General features: G+C 38.4%; 3 protein-coding genes across 4 annotated transcripts; 1 reads left to right on the top strand and 2 right to left on the bottom strand.

Moving 5' to 3' along the window:
* Nucleotides 1–1,013: 1,013 nt before the first annotated feature.
* LOC147533830 (expansin-like A1) lies at nt 1,014–2,690 on the bottom strand. Its single transcript, XM_086647710.1, has 5 exons — nt 2,301–2,690; nt 2,029–2,138; nt 1,753–1,934; nt 1,519–1,651; nt 1,014–1,422 (listed from the first exon to the last, which is right to left on the bottom strand). Exons 1-5 carry the CDS (start codon nt 2,431–2,433, stop codon nt 1,177–1,179), a joined length of 804 nt encoding a protein of 267 aa, XP_086503836.1. The 5' UTR covers nt 2,434–2,690; the 3' UTR covers nt 1,014–1,176.
* A 1,265-nt stretch (nt 2,691–3,955) lies between these two features.
* On the bottom strand, nt 3,956–4,603 carry LOC147533829 (uncharacterized). The gene has a single exon (XM_086650069.1). It carries the CDS (start codon nt 4,601–4,603, stop codon nt 3,956–3,958), a length of 648 nt encoding a protein of 215 aa, XP_086506195.1.
* A 2,031-nt stretch (nt 4,604–6,634) lies between these two features.
* Nucleotides 6,635–10,944, top strand: LOC147533828 (uncharacterized). 2 transcript variants are annotated; one of them, XM_086648357.1, is made up of 7 exons: nt 6,635–7,541; nt 7,635–7,767; nt 9,120–9,223; nt 9,313–9,484; nt 9,680–9,820; nt 9,930–10,018; nt 10,140–10,944. In XM_086648357.1, exons 1-7 carry the CDS (start codon nt 7,315–7,317, stop codon nt 10,759–10,761), a joined length of 1,488 nt encoding a protein of 495 aa, XP_086504483.1. In that variant the 5' UTR covers nt 6,635–7,314; the 3' UTR covers nt 10,762–10,944. The 2 variants fall into 2 exon arrangements, with proteins under 2 accessions (XP_086504483.1, XP_086504484.1); XM_086648358.1 differs by lacking the exons at nt 6,635–7,541; nt 7,635–7,767 and adding an exon at nt 8,651–8,796.
* Nucleotides 10,945–12,613: the final 1,669 nt, after the last annotated feature.

Genomic DNA, 12,613 nt, shown 5'->3' with positions numbered 1-12,613 from the left:
GAATTACGGATTGCATTGTGCAGTCTCACTTGAGGGCAAGTTCGTTCTCGGTCGGGGAGTATGATGGAGACCATCAAGATGGGCCTCACGGCCGAACTAGTTAGAGGGCCTCATGGCCGAGCCCATTAGGGTTAGAGTTTAGGAGTTTCCATGTTTTAGTATTTCCTACTAAGTCTAGGTTTAGAAGTTTCTATGTTTGAGTATCTTTGATATTTAGGAATGCTAATTTGAGTCTATCTAGAAGTTTCTAAGTTCCTATAAAAGGAAGTTAAGTCTGTCCTTGTTATTCAGATCAGAGAATATTATCAACCAAGTTTATTATTATTCAAGTTATTAATCAAGTTTATTGTTTATCGTTATTTTATTAGTTTTATTTCGTTAGTTTAGTTTATTAACAATGGTGGATTCCATTACTTTTACGCTTCCGCAACAATCTACATCAAAGCGTCTTTGAAGTTTGAAGTGGCCATTCAACCAAAACCGTTCGAACATACCAACTTGTTTTACCGAAAACAGTTTGATCCTACCGTTTAGTCCGAATAGGTTATCGCATCCAACTACTACTACCACTCATATTCTAAAATCTTAGAACAAAACAAAATTGAGGGGTTATGGACCTGTGGTTCGATAGAGGCAAAGAATATACAGAAGAAAATGAATCTTTCTTTGTTTTTCATCATCTGTATCAACAAAACAACCTAAGTAACAAATAACCCTCTTCCTCCTTTGGATTTCAACTCCGTTGCCGACACAATCAAAACTTTCTTTTCAATGGTTGTTTCTCATTCTTTGTTTTTCATCGTGTGTATCAACAAAATTAGGATCGTCAATAACGAGGAGGCGCTAATTATATAAATGGGGGCGCCAATTAAACTTCTGTAGTGGGGTTTAGGCTCAAGCAAGATCATTTTGCAGCACCCAAATTTGGCTTCTGCTTAAGAGTTCACCAAATTGTTTTTCCGGATTTGTAATTCAAAATATAGATGTCATCAAAAACAAATAAATAGATATGATTTAAGAGCACCAAAAAACAAGATCCATACATTAGAAATTGGCAATTTTTTTGGATTACAACTTGATCTATTGTTGGAATGAGTACCCTCTTATTTGAGAAATAACAACTTAACTAATAGTAATTCATACATATAGATCCTTCGCTCGATCGCCCTTATTTTTCTATGGGTTGGTACAAGGATTGCAACCATCTCTTGCATCAATAACATCATTGGTTTGATCACCCAAATCATAAATCTCGCCGGCCTTCCAGTCGACGGGAAGTCCCTTCTTTGTCCACACCATATACCTATCTCCTCCTCCTATCATAAACAGCCTAAACATCAACTCTCTTTTTGGCACTCCACTAATATCCCACACTGCTCCATAGTTCCTTTTCATTGATATACTCTCAACTGCTGAATTCGGCTACATATCGATAAGAAAAATGCGATGTTTAGTTCATCAAAATTTGAACAAAATCTAGTACTACTTAACCCAATACTCCATGAATACATTCCATACCTGCAGGATATCCAAGGATACCAGTTCTGTTTTCCCACCTTGATACAAAACAGTTACTGCTAAATATTCTGGATTTCTACTATGTTTTTCCACTCGTAACGAAATGTTCTGATTCTTGTATACACAAGGTATTCTGCATTCAATATATTTTCACGCTCAAACTTAATTATTATAGAGATAGTAAACTAAAAATGGAAAACCTTGGGTATTAGTAATCCAAGTTTTTTCTTTTACCTATGGTACTCGATGTCGACAATTCCTTGACCTAAGAGTTCATGGGCCATACCCTTCTTAGCCATGGAAATGAAAGCTCTGCTGCTGAGAACGAAATCGGTTTCATTATTTGCTTTGTGGCTATCAGTTAAGATAACTGTAGTTCCTCTTCCTCTACAGAGTTTCTCGTTCTTGCACCTTACCTGTCGAAATTAGGAAGACTTCGATTAATTACTCTCATTACATCATTGATTTAACAAAAAGAAATAGACGAGTTTTGGGACATAAATAGTGTACATTGAAGCAACTTCCACAACCAACACCCTTTCCAAACAATGAAGGAACACCAGCTGCTAGATATCCATTAAAGAAGCTTGGAGCTAAAGAACCATATCCACATGCCCCAGCTGCAAACAATTAACCAACAAACAAAACAAAACCAACCCATTTAATATCTCTCAGAAATAAGACATGGGTAAGCATCTATTTTAAAATTTATCAAAGAACTGAGTCTTGGGTCTAGAAACACTTTTAATCAGATTGAAATAGAGAAAGAGTTTGAGAATTACTTGAGAGAGGCTTTGAAGATCTGAAATAAGCAGCCTTGCTTTGATGTAAACAACGAGGACTACATTTTTTGGCGGCAGTGACAGAAAACAGAAAGAAGAACAGGATGGAAAAAACAAGTATACGAGCAGCCATTGTTTATTGGTTTAGTTCAATCGGTAGATGATTGAGTGAAGTGTACAGATTATTTATAGCCAGAGAAACAGAAGACAAGGAAGAGAGGAAAGGAGGGAGGAAGGAGCCTAATTAAAGATTGAAATCTAGAGTTCAGATAGTATTTAATTCTTCAAACCCATGCCATGGGAAGAAGATACTAATTAATTAGACAAATAATTAACAAAATACTAATCTTTTCGATCTCTCTCTACCTTAAAGTTCATCTTGGACTGAATAGATCTCGTTTTATGACAAATTTTTTATATTATTAAGTCAAAATTATGGTAGAATTAGGATCGAGAGATGTAAGAGATACTACTTAATTGATACAATTGTTTTTAAAAATATTGGAGTACTACTAATACACATTGTTTTATGATCAATAGTCAAATTTCCTCGAAACCATTTTGATGCAGTTCAAATTTACACCTATTCCTAGTGGGCAACATTTTGAAGTTTAATATTTTGTTAGGGAACATCAAAAGGGATGACTCTATTACCACCCTAAAGGTGATCAACTTATCAAAATAGCCCCCAAGATGCCCAGCTTCCAAAATGGCCTTCTTTTGCAAGTTTTCGCCGATCAATTGTTAAATTTTAACAGTTAACATTTACTTTACTTTTTTGCCCTCTCAATCATTTCTTATTTTTCATTAGTATTCACCTTTATATCCTTTCATATTTTTCAGACGGTTGGGCGGGCACTTGTCGGCGACCCACATTAAATAAAATGTTTTCTTTTTCTTCTTTTCTTTTCTTCTACCCCGACCACCACCATCGCCCTCCCATTCTCTCTCTGGGTTTTTTTAAAGAGAAAAAGAGGTTGACATGAAGAGAAAGGGAGAGAGGTAGACAAGGAAGAAGAAGGAGAAGAAGAAGAAAAAGAGAGGCTAGTGGTGATGATGGTGGTCGAAGGGCGACTGAGGAGGGAGGACGAAGAAAAAGAATAATAAGGTGGGTCGTCGGCATGTGGTCGAGTGGTCATCTTCCGGCGACCTTCCAGCGAAAAAAAATAAGAGGAAAATATAGGGGCTGAATACAATTGAAAATAAGCACAAACAGGTCAAGTAAAAAATATAGGGGAGGGGTGGATATTGGCGAAAGATGGTCGTTTATACATAAGGTGTCATTTAATAAATTGGTCACCTTTAGAGGGCCAACATGAAACCCATATTTTTTTTTTTGAGGATAACCTAGCATTCACTAATATGATAGTTTACAATACAGTCCAAACCAAAGACAAGGACCGAAATGTAATAGAAATTAATCAAAGGCTATAACAAACATCTTGCTTGCTATAAAGGACCGAAAGTAGTTGCCAACTCATGAGCTCTAGTATTACATGATCTGTGGCAATAAAGTACCGTCACGTGTCCTTGTTGGATGTGTGCACGTAGATTCATAACCTCATCTAACAGTCTCCATGGAACTTGATCCAGACCCTCCGTGAGATATCGTACGGTTGTTATTGAGTCCCCTTCCAATATATAATTAGATAACCCTAAGGACATAGCCGTTTCAATCCCCAAATTAAAGGCTTGGATTTCGCTATGTAAAGGAGAGAGAGAGGGGGAAAACTTGTTGTTCTTCTCTCAAGTTCTTCACCTGTTGAGTTTCTTATCACCACACCAGCTGAAGCTCTTGCTGTGTTGTAAGAGCCATCTACATTCACTTTTAGTGTTCCAATTGGAGGAGGAATCCACTCATTTACCTGCACCAAGTCAACAACATTATTGTGGAGTAAAGGGTTAGTGTTGTTATACCTCTCTGCATGAGCAGTTTGATGAAGGATTGCTTGATAATCAATCGGTTTGCCGTTAAAATGCTTATCATTTCTAGCTTTCGACCAGTACCAAATCAGATAAGTAAACTCTGTCCAAACTTTCTTGTTTGCTTCCCCTGGTTCCAGTAATTTAGTCAAAGTAATGATCGGATTATCTGTTGCATTATTTCGAATACCTTCACTCGCCTGTTGAATTAAGGTTTTGAAACCTTGACATACACCAAATAGGTGAGATGTTGTTTCTGTTTCAGTAAGACAAATTTTGCAGATCTGATCTATATTGTGTATCCTCTTTTCTATGTTGTTTAGAACTGCCAAACCATTATGAACTAGCCTCCAAACAAAAAGTTGGATTTTGGGTTCCATATTCGTCTTCTTCCATAATTTTTTCCATGGGAAGTTGATGATATTTGCATTACTCTGATTAGTAGTATTCAAGGTAGTATAATAAGATTTGGTAGTGAACTTACCTGAAGGAGTATGTTTCCAAATGAACTTATCTTGATCCCTAGAAGAAGAGATGTTGATGTTAATAATTTCTTGAACTCATGATTGATCAAAATACAAATTTAGTAGATCTTGCTTCCATGTCTTTGAATCTTGGTTTATTAAATCTGAAACCTTCTGGATAGTATTAGGAAGGCTCATGATAATAGTAGGAGTTTGAGTGATAGTAGTAGGAATCCATGGATCAGAAGTAATGTTGATAACATGAAACCCATATTAAAAACAAAAAAAAACTAGTATTTAAAATACGGGTTATTTCCCTAATGGCCCCCAACTTTGTGACCAGCTTCCCGCCTGGCCCCCTACTTTACGAGAAATACCCATATGGCCCCCTTCCGTTATAACACTGTCACTCTCTCTCCTCCATCATGTTTGCTCTCTCTGCCAACTCACGCCACATCATCTGTTATGCCACCTCATCACCTTCTCCGGTAGAGGTCGCCGGCCGGCAAAATTTCCGGCCGGCGACCTTCAAACTAAAAAAAAAAACTTTTTCTTTTCTCTCTTCCTCTCTCTTTCTAGAAATTTTTTTTTCCTCACCCTCTCTCTCTCTCTCTCTAAAACTCCGGCGAAGGGGTTTCCCTTCGCTGGAGCTAGGTCTGTTCGTTAGATCTGCTCACGAACAGACCCTGATCTGTTCGTGAGCAGATCTAGGCGAACAGACCTAGCTCCGGCGAAGGGAAACCCCTTCGCCGGAGTTTGAGAGAGAGAAAGAGGGTGAGGAAAAAAATTTCTAGAGAGAGAGAGAGAGGAAGAGAGAAAAAAAAAAGTTTTTTCTTTTTTTCAGTTTGAAGGTCGCCGGCCGGCGACCTCTGCCGGAGAAGGTGATGAGGTGGCGTAACAGATGATGTGGCGTGAGTTGGCAGAGAGAGAAAACATGATGGAGGAGAGAGAGTGACGGTGTTATAACGGAAGGGGCCCATATGGGTATTTCTCGTAAAGTAGGGGACCAGGCGGGAAGCTGATCACAAAGTTGGGGGCCATTAGGAAAATAACCCTTAAAATACACATGCTAAAATTTAAACATTAAACTACTAACCCAATTGGCCAATTCACCAACAAAAATTAAGAATGCCAATTCCCAAATGTGCCAATTTGGAACCTTCCTTCCTTCTCTTTCAACTTTCTGCTAGTTTAATCAGGGCCGGCCCAATCATTATTGAGGCCTAAAGCCAAGTCAAGAAATGGGGCCCCTTTACTATATAAGCAAAAATGAAGAGAAAAAATATTTTATAATGTCTCTAGGAGGGATCGAACCCTTAACCTCTACCTTATTACTAAAAATCTTAACCGTTGAGCTATTGCACATTTCATGCAAGCATGTTAATTATAATTATTCATTTAATCAAACAGACTACCCCATAAACTCGATGAGAGAGGCCCTCGGGTAGGTTGGGGCCAAAGCAGCCGCTTTGGTTGCTTTAGGCCTGGGCCGCCCCTGAGTTTAATATAGGAGAACACATTAGTGACTAACAGCTAGTTTAAAGGATCTAGATTCTTAAGTGACTCAGACTAAAGATATGGGTTTTCTGCACAAAGGTAGTCGCCAAAGTGGCTAGCTAATGGGGTGGATTTTCTTTTCATTTGATGACTTTATCACTCATTTAACACATGAGTGTCGACTTTTGAATGGCCTCAGAACCAACACAAATCAACCATCTAAACGAGAGAGACATTACAAGCAAAAGAAATTAATTAATACAAATATGGTACGAATCAATTTAGATTTTAGTCAGATCTTCTTATTAGTTTTGATACAGATTAATAGATATTTGTTGGTGTTAATTCCGTTTTGGTCCCCATATTGTGACCAATTCACCGTTTGGCCCCAATTGTGCCCGGCAGTTCGTTTTGATTCTAAAGGGACAAATTTTTTACCAAATTATCTTCGGGAGCCAAAATGGAAACATTTCTGAAAAAAAATGATAAACACACAAAAACCACATCACCTATTTCTTTCTCCTCCACTTCACCTTATCTCTCCTTCATCACACTACCTCCTCTCCACCTCACCTTTCTTCTTCGGCGAATGGTAACCGACCGGAATAAAAATTCTGGCCGGTCACCTTAAACATAAAAAAAATAAGAAATTTCTTTCTCTCTCTCTCCTTCTTCTTTCTCTCTCTCTTCTTCTTCTTTCTCTCTCTCCTTCTTCTCTCTCTTCTTATTCTCTCTCTTCTTCTTCCACTCTCTCCCTCTACCTACTGTCCGGCGAAGGGGATCTTCCACTTCGGGACGTCTAGATCTGGAGTTCCATTTTGTGTTAATCATTCTGGCCGGTCACCATTCGACGGTTGGTCACAATATGGGGGCCAAAACGAAATTAACCCTTTAATCTTTGTTGGTTGAAAGAAGATTGAAGATAGAGAGAGAAAGAAGCTGAAGAAGTAAAAAAGCAGAAGGGGCGTGTATGGTGGGTGCCTGGGTGGGTGTGGGAAGCCGTTCTGATGGGCGTATAACATTTTTGGGAGGGGCCCATAGATGCTCTCCCTTCTTGCTAGTCATTATAAAATTGTGTAACGGCTATATCTCATGTCATAGAGGGTAGGTAGGCCCCTCAAGCTACTAGAATGAAGAAAGGCATTTTTACCTTTCCAAATCAGATGACCGTTGTCACTCTCTGCTTTTCTCCTCACTCACTCACTCATCATCACTTTCACTTCTTCTCATTTCTATTTGGGGGGGTTACACTTTTATTCATGACTATTATAGCTAAATCAGTGGTGTTATCACCTTGTAAGAAAATGGTGAAGTTAGGATCTTCTCTTCTTGGTGGAGGCTTCAAATCTTCTAAATGGTTGTTGTTACTTTGGGTTTCCTCTTTTCATGTATTCAGCTCATTTCTTAACTTATCTTTCTTTTGTTTACTGATTTCTCAACTTTGAAACAGTAAAACCATGGCGAAGTTGGCTACTGCTAGGATTAAACTTCTGAGGAACAAGAGACAAGTCGTCGTTAAACAGATGAGACGAGATGTTGCTTTGCTTCTTCAGTCTGGCCAGGACTCCACAGCCAGGATCAGGGTAACTCTCTCTTGAAATCCTTTGTGTTATGTACTCTGTTTAAGAGACAGGAATGTCCCAACCTCACTCTTTTATGAAGGGTTTTAGGTGTCAGATGGATGGGCTACATTATCCAATTAGGAACAGTCACCCAAATGTTTAACTCCCAAAACTCACATATTTGGTAATGTCATTGATAAATTTCACTTTGAGGAGGCTAAAACAGTACCTTCGCGTATCACCTGTAGGTTCTCCACTGTATTGGACTCATTTGCCTAATGTAAGAACCATATATAATGCTTAGAGTAGTTTAGTCTTTTGCCAACTAACGACACTTTTAATCTTTTTATGTTTGTCAATGAAGTCATACCCATCATTGCTCTTATCAGCCTTGGCCGTTGGGCATCATTTCTTTGCAAGCCGATTTTCAAGGGAAGTTGGGCTGATTGGACCAAAGGGTACCTGAGCTATGCCTCAGGGATGGGTCGGGACTTAGTAACCTTAGCCCTGCGTAGAGGTGGAGTGACGAATGACTCCAGCCCTGACGTTGAGGGGAGGTATTTGCATTATCCACTTCGCCTAGGCATTAGAATTTGCAAAGTAGATAAGTCTTGGACCATCCCTTCCTTGCCGAGTTTAAAAGGAAATGGTCGCCCAAGGCTTATCTACTTCGCAAATTCTAATGCCCATGCAATGTGGGATATTGCTAATAGAAGCAATGATGTCTAAGGTTTTCATTGATTGTATTAGGACTTAGGTTACAAGAACAAGTAAATAAGTAGTACATAGCAAAAGACTAAATTGCCCTTAGTAGGCAAAAGGACTAAACTACCCTAAACTATATGTATATATATATTCCAATAACCTCCTTAAGTATTAGATTACATGGTATTTGAGCTAGTGTCTCAGGGCCGGTCGAGACTTAGTGACCATCGCCCAGCAGGAACAGAGAGTGCTGAGTGACTTCATCTCTGACGTGGGGCGGAGTATTAGCACTATCCCACATCACTTAGGCGTTAGACTTCTACGCGTTATAATTAGCAGAGTTAGGTAAGCCTTCGGCATTTCTTTCCTTGCACTGGAAGCAGAACATGTTAAACTTGGTTACAAATCATGATATTAAGCCTTCCTAATCTATATACCTAACGTTCTCTCCATTTGGTGTATTTTGTTTTCTCTCCGGTCGATACTAATAAAAACTAAACCATTTACTTTTGCTAATTGTTGGTCTTATAGAGAACAATGTATCAATTATTTTAACCATCTATGTACGATACCATTATCTGCAAAGTTCACATATTGAGAACTGAAAAGGTATATAATCTAGATAATTTTCAAAAAGAATAATCTAGATAATTTGTTGAGTTTTTTAGGTTGAACACGTAATACGAGAACAAAATATGATGGCAGCAAATGAGATCATTGAGCTCTTTTGCGAGCTCATTGTGGCACGGCTCTCAATCATAGCAAAGCAAAGGTAATATTTTGAAATTACTTGAATATTCTTATGTTGCACAATAGATTAATGGAAGAGTTTGTATTGAAATGAGTCCTGAACCATCTCAGGGAATGCCCAGCGGATCTGAAAGAAGGAATTTGTAGTTTGATTTTTGCATCTCCGAGGTGCTCAGATATCCCAGAGCTAGTGCAAATTCGAGATATATTTGAAAAGAAATATGGAAAAGATTTTGTATCAGCAGCAATTGATCTTCGTCCTAGTTGTGGCGTAAACCGCACGGTGAGCCATATTAATGCCTTGTTTCTGATTACAACTTCACTTGAAAAGTTTCTCAACAGGAGTGAAGAAAAAATGCAGATTGGGGTCACCTGAAAGGCTAGAAATACATTTTTCTTACGATGCATAGTTTAACTGGTTTTGTTTTTTGCGTATACTTTATCAAGTACTTATGCAAGTCCATTTTTCTCCTCAAAGCTCATTGAGAAACTATCAGTAAGATCACCTACTGGCGAAGTGAAGTTGAAGCTCATGAAAGAAATAGCTAAGGAGCATCAGATAGAATGGGATACATCAGAGAGCGAAAAGGAACTTCTCGCACCCCCTGAAGAGCTAATTGTTTGTTCACTCTCACTCTAATTCTTTCTCCGGTATCAGTTGCAACAGATCGAAAATGACACTCACACTTATTTCCTAAATGCTATTTTGTCATTAATTTATTACACAGGGAGGCCCTCGAACATTTGTCAGTGCGACTAGCATACCTGTGAAAGCTGTTTCAGCACAAGGTTTTGAACAAAATCCATCTTTGGACAGGTACTTGCTCAATAACAAGAATATTTCTGAAACTTCAACTAGACTTACAATCTGGCTGTCATTGTAAAAGTTTTCAAGCTCTCTAACAATATCTCATGGTTTTCATACATGATACATATAGAGTAATCAATGTCAAGGAAGAAGACACTATGCATTTTGAGGACACAGCTTCAGCTGCTAAAGCAGCTGCGGAGTTAGCACAGAAAGCAGTCGCTGCTGCACAAGCTGCTGCCTATCTTGCTAACAACCTAAACAATTGTCAAACCTCAGCAGAAAATGGTTTCAGCATAAATCAGTTATCGAGCAAGAAACATTCATTAGACAATTCCCACGTTCACCCGATGGAAAGTGATGCACCAGTTATTACACGGGAGAGTAAGTATTTGGGTGATGAAGAGTCCAGCGGTCACACTTTTGCAGATGCTAAGAGGATTCACAGGGGGCACAGCTATAATGTACCCAAAGTTCGTTCTGCTATTCAGTTTGATGAGTCGGATGAGTCAGAACCAGACTGCGACGAAGAGATTGAGTTGGAAAGACCTTCTGCTGGAAGTTATGATCCACCTAATAGGGCTCCTCCATCAGTACCTTCACCTCACGCTTTAAACTTTGATGATAGAACAGGTATAGCTGAGAACCCTAATTTGTATAGACGACATTCGGTTCCTGGTGTCCATCCCAAGTTACCAGATTATGAAACACTTGCTGCTCGCTTTGAAGCTCTCAAGACACAAAAACAGTGAAAATACACATCAAACTATTCATTTTTTTGTATTACATCTGCACGTTCGTTTTTTCCATAAGATATCATACACAAATGTCTCGGTCTGTTCTCTCAAGTCTCACCGTAAACAATTTCTTTAAGTTTCCTTTGTTGTATTTTTCAAGATTGTAGCTCTCAATAAAAGGTTCCACGAATTTTTTCACTCTTTAGCCAAACATTAGCGTGCAAGCCCATCTTTTCTTATAATCAAACGCTAATTACTTTTATTTCTCATTAGCAGAGGTTGGTTGGTCTGGCACTTGTATTCTTGAATTGACTCAAGAAATACTTGCAGTTTCTAGATATGGCAGGAAAAAGTTATACCCCTATGCATACCAAGAGAAGTGAAACCAAAGAGAGAAAGAAAGAAAAAAGAGCTTCTAACAAGCTAGAAGAGTACTAAAGTTAATTTGCAGTAATAGTCTTGGAAATGTTAAAAACTACCATCAAAGTTACAAGATCATTTCTTTTGTCTACTACCATGTTCACATCTTAAGGTGGCCTGAAACTTAAGAAACTGAAATACCTATATGCTTGTTCATGGAGAGAAAGGGGTTCTGAATATCCAAATGCTGATTGTTTCTTAGCAAAGTGATTAAGTAGTCCATCAGTTCTTCTTCACAAGGTACTTGAAGAGGGCCGTGGACTGTCGAGCCAAACTCTTCTTCGGCCATCTCCAAGAGAACTTTGAATATAGGGTGATTCAAATAGCATAAAGGTACAACAAACCTCTTGCCTTCTTTGGCATAAACAACAAAGTGACCCTTTCTCCTCTTCCTCCATTTCCCTATAATCTCACCTAGCTTCTTGGAGCTCCTCATGACCTTTTCTTTTGTTTCCTTTCCTGGGAAATGGGTTTGTTTGAAGGTTTCAAATATAGGGAATTGGTAGTTAAATTTTATTATGTAGGAAATTTAATAGTGGTGTATTGGTTGAGATTGATTATGTGTGGGTGAAGTGAGGAGTCTTGTGAGTCTCTCAAATGTTGTGGGGCCCCTTTTTTGAACTTGTGAGAGCAACAAGATATCATATGTTATCTTTAAATGTGAAAGCAAACATACTTAACTTTTGTCTCATGTTTATGAATGTAAGGCCACAAAATTGGATGAGTGTCATGGGGAAGAGGGTTCACCTTCTTGATATCTCTCTCTCTCTCAAGATCTTTGGTGCTTGAAGTTTAGTGCTTAACCACCTCTCAAAGGATCCTTTGATACTTTGATTCCATAGATATTTTGATAAGTCTTTTCACTCTTTTGTCCCAACTACAAGAGTAAGACATGCATAAAAGGTTGGGTCCAAGGTAGTTCTCTTTATTAACATTTGTATGTTAGGGTTGAGGTCTCATTAGGTCTCATCCGTACAACGGCAAAACCGATATCACTTTTGTCTATTTTTTGCCTTCATACTTACTAGCTATGTCAAGTTGTTCGTTAATAGCAGATATAACTAAGTACTATTTATATAAAGGTTCTAAATTGATGGCATTGACTAATGAACAAACATAATTGCGTTAAAAATTCAATATTTCCCTCTAGACATGGCTTTGATCCATGGGAACATCGTTGTGTTGTGTCTTACCCTGCAGGTTCCCCAACTTGCCCTCTTTCTCTCTTTAGCAGCTTATGGATTTCCAAAACCCATCTCTCTTTTACTTCCATATGTATTACCAGGCAAAATGGCCTATTACACTACCATGTCATGTGATATTGTGATCTGCACATAAAGTATGTGATGTGAATCCTTCGACAACGATGTGTATCCGATAATATCTAGAGAACTTGTCGAATTTGATCATTATAATGTCTTCTGTTTAGTGCAAACCAAGTAATGAA

Source organism: Eschscholzia californica, unplaced genomic scaffold (assembly GCF_041429995.1).
Source record: "Eschscholzia californica isolate CP2 unplaced genomic scaffold, dmEscCali1.0.p SCAF_6, whole genome shotgun sequence".
In the NCBI taxonomy this organism is placed as follows: Eukaryota; Viridiplantae; Streptophyta; class Magnoliopsida; order Ranunculales; family Papaveraceae; genus Eschscholzia; species Eschscholzia californica.
Note: the sequence above shows the minus strand (reverse complement) of the source record. Positions and strands in the feature narration are given on the sequence as shown.